This window comes from Octodon degus, unplaced genomic scaffold (genome assembly GCF_000260255.1).
Source record: "Octodon degus isolate 3935 unplaced genomic scaffold, OctDeg1.0 scaffold00065, whole genome shotgun sequence".
Classification (NCBI taxonomy): Eukaryota; Metazoa; Chordata; class Mammalia; order Rodentia; family Octodontidae; genus Octodon; species Octodon degus.
In genome coordinates, this window is record NW_004524641.1 from 9,357,993 (window position 1) to 9,361,759 (window position 3,767).

The 3,767-nt window shown below is 48.6% G+C and overlaps 1 protein-coding gene across 1 annotated transcript in view; it reads right to left on the reverse strand.

The window, feature by feature from the left end:
• Gorasp2 (golgi reassembly stacking protein 2) overlaps nucleotides 1-3,468 on the reverse strand; it is a 32,153-nt gene extending 28,685 nt beyond the window's left edge. The window contains exon 1 of the mRNA XM_023719196.1: nucleotides 3,238-3,468. Within this exon, the coding sequence (XP_023574964.1) occupies nucleotides 3,238-3,303 (66 nt within the window). The 5' untranslated portion in view covers nucleotides 3,304-3,468. The remainder of the gene's footprint in view (nucleotides 1-3,237) is intronic.
• Between the last annotated feature and the right edge of the window lie 299 nt (nucleotides 3,469-3,767).

A 3,767-nucleotide genomic window follows, 5' to 3' on the forward strand; every position in this document is an offset into this window, starting at 1 on the left:
AAATAGCAAAGGTTAGAAAACTAAGTCATTGGGCTGGTGAGATGGTTCAGTGGTCTAAAGCACCTACTTAGAACAAGTTTAGCAAAGCACAGGGAACCGCGGTTCAATCCCCCAGCCCCACATGCCAGCCAGCCCCGCCCCCTGGTGGGCTGAGCTGGCCACACACACACACACACACACAGAAATAAATAAAAAATTAAAAATAAAGAAAACTAAGTCATCAACATCAGAAGGTGCTGCTTAATCAAATTATGGAGTAAGAGATCACTATGAAGCTAATGGAAAGCACAAGGCAGATCTGTATTAGGTTACCAAAGGAGAAGACCAAGGTGTGTAACAGTATCACATGCTTTCAACAGCTACAAAAAGAATGAGGGGAAAGTAAGTGGGGGAAGAATCTTTTATATGCATAAAACATGTAATAGGACACACGGGAAGTTTTTCAACAGCTGTTAATTACTGTTGGGATATGGGAATAAGAAACCGGGTATATACACAGCCAGATGCTCACAGCCAGATGGAAATGTGCATTGATGTTATTACATAAAAAGGTACATATACTGCTCAAAGTAACTTTTACATCTATTTCAGGGTTGCCCAATGACTTTTTTTGAAGCACAACCTAATAGTGGGTATTGAAAAATAATGGAAACAGTTCATGAAATAATAAAACAGCAATAGATATGGGTGCCACTACAGTAACTGGTATTTCAAAAGGCAGTTCTAGGGCTGGTGAGATGGCTCAGTGGTCTAAAGCACCTACTTAGAACAAGCTTAGCAAAGCATAGGGACCACAGTTCAATCCCCCAGCACCACATGCCAGCCAGCCCCGCCCCCTGGTGGGCTGAGCTGGCCACACACACACACACACACACACACAAATAAATAAAAAAATTAAAGAAAATAATAAACAAAATGCAGTTCCAGGTTTTTATTACTAATAAGGAAATCCCCAAGAGTTCTTTAATGTGATTACACTCTACTTGCCCATAGAAGTAACTGGCTTGAAAACACACTTTTATTTGCTGTCTTCACTTTTCTGTTTTACATCCCTATTCCTAAGCAATGTTTTCTGGGATTATATCCTAAATAAACTGCTACTACTTGAAAAGAAAACCAAAAAACCAAAAACTAACTTCTAATTAGATCAGTATGTATATACATTGAATACAAGTGATTTTTAGCCCCAAATTTCCCAGCCATATATATATATATTTTTTTTAATTTATTTTATTTTATTTTATTTTTTGCGGCACAGGGGATTGAACTCAGGCCAATGAGCTTGCCAGGGAAGCACTTATTCCACTGAGCCACCTCCCAGGCCTTCCCAGCCATATTTACTTTGGTTTACAAATTCAACAATCCAACAGGTCGAACATAATCCTCAAAATTTGGAGAATAAAAGGACATTTTTTTTTGTTGATTTAACATAGTACTTTCACCTCTGAAAACAAAGATAAGGTAATCAATTACAGAATTAGGGGCAGAGAATTAAAAACTCAGAAACATTCTCTCAAAGTAAATGATTGCTATTTTTTAAGCTTCCTTTAAACACAACTCTAAATAAGAATTATTTCACCTTTTGCAACATTTATGCTCCAGATGCATTAGTAACTAAGATTGCCCCTGGTGTTTCTAAAACTCAGATTTATGGTTTGATAACACCTCTTCATTACTGAAAATGTATTAACACGAATTTACTGAGGTGCACTGAGAAAATACACTTCAACATGTTTTGCATCGGAATGCCATTAACAGAAGTTATTAAACTAGAGTTCTTTTTGATACATGGCTCTTTCAAACGCTGTTTTTACCCCATTCATTAACACTAATGTTTTACTGAGCTTTCCTGAGTGTACAAATATATAAAAACACCACAATTCCCCAAGGATTCACAGCCACAATCAGTCACTGTGAGAATTAACTGGCCTCTAGATAACACACCCCGAACAGAAAACTCAAAATCACACCAGATACTGAAGAAAAAAGCAATGCCGATAATTTTCATTTCATATCTAAAATGTGGCAGTTCTCCAATTTTCCCTCTTAGTGTGACACACTCGAGGGTTTGGTCAGCTTAAGGGAATAGGAAAGCAATATAGTTTATTTACAGACTTTTTTTTTCCCCCTGGAAAAAAAGAATCATCTACTGCAAGCCGGAGTGTAGTTTCCACACGGATTTTTCCTGAAACTGAGAAGGAACTGGGCACAATAATCCGGAGGATGAGAAAGGTGATGTATCACAGCTATCATCTCAGGTATCTAGTAATTTAAGAAAAACAGGGTACCTGGGCAGAAAATGAAGGCAGCACCAGGAAGTACACTCAGCGAAGATGCTGCTGCCTGTGAGACGCTAATTTGGTGGCACTCCATAACGTCTCTGAATGGCGCTGCTGACCGGGGACACTCCGTGTTTCTCATCCTGCTATCACTCACACAGGTGTCACTGCACACAACCATCCATGCTACTTTTAAAGCCTCCCCGCTCCTGGTTCCTCGAAAAACGCCCCGCACGACTGGTACAGCCCAGGCCCTTCACAGGTAGGTAGGTGTTTCTTTCCACCCAGCTGTCTGACGTTGCAGTTTTTGCTCCAGCGTGCTTTGGAAACGTTCTTCCCCTTTACCTCCGCGGATCTAAACCTTAACCACCTTGCCCTCAGGGGGTCTTGGAAGATAACCAAAGTCCCCCTCCGGAAATGGCGAAGGGGAGGGCTGGAAGGGTCTGGAGTGACTCGGAGAAGAAAAAGTCCCGTCAAACTCACGTACATTTCGGTTCTCAAGCCTGCTTCGAGGCCCTATCGTTGGCCGTGTCCTTCCACCGGCCTTTCGGGAGTGACAGGCAAGGCCGAGGCGAAGCCACCTGCCGTCGCACCCCCGCCTCGATCGCGGGGCTCTGGACGCTATTACGAGGAAACCCCGGGCTAATTTCATGGCACTCTTGGAGACGCCGTCCCCAGGCCCTTCCTAACTCTGGGAGCTAAGAACTGGAGAGGCAGAAGGCCGCGCGGGAGCCAAGGTCGAGCCTACCCAGCAGCCTCCGGCTCCCGGCCGTCCCCGCACAGCCGCTCCGGGGCAGCGGGGCGGGAGCGGCCTCCCGAGTCGGCCGCGGCCAGGCAGCGCCCGCGGCAGCCGCTCCCCCGCCGGATCCCGCCTGGCTGCCCCGGCCGTCGGGGCCTCCGCCTCCCCGCGGCCGGGGCCCGCCTCCAGGGCGCCGCTCCCGGCCGCCGTCGGGGCCCCTACCCGCAGGACGGGGGAGCCTTCCGTGCCCCCGCCCGGGATCTCGACGCTCTGCGAGGAGCCCATGGCGGCGGGCGATCCGGGAGGCCGAGCCGGGTTGGCGCTGCTCTCCGCCCCGCGCGCACCGCTGCGCTCCTCCGCGCTATACTTGGGACGTGGCACTCGCTGCCGCCGGAGAGCCGGGCCGCACAGCCCGCCGGGAGCTCGTCGCCGCAGCAGCCGAGCCACAGAGTCGCCTCAGACAGCGCCACCTGCCGCAAGCCACCGGCACAGGCCGAAGCGCACGCGCTGCAGGGTGGGAGGGCGGGGCGGAGCCTAGGCATGCGCGCGAGAGAGCGGAACTACGGTTCAGCAGCCGCAGCTCCGTGCTACGGGACCCTGGCTTGGTCAAGATTTATCCAGGCGCGTTCCCACTCGCCGGAAAGAGCAGCTGCTTGGTTGCGGTTCCCCCTGGTGGCCAAAGACCGAGCAAGGGCTGTTGGTTAAGAAGGGGAGCAAAATCAGAACTCATCAAGCTCCTAATTAGCTAG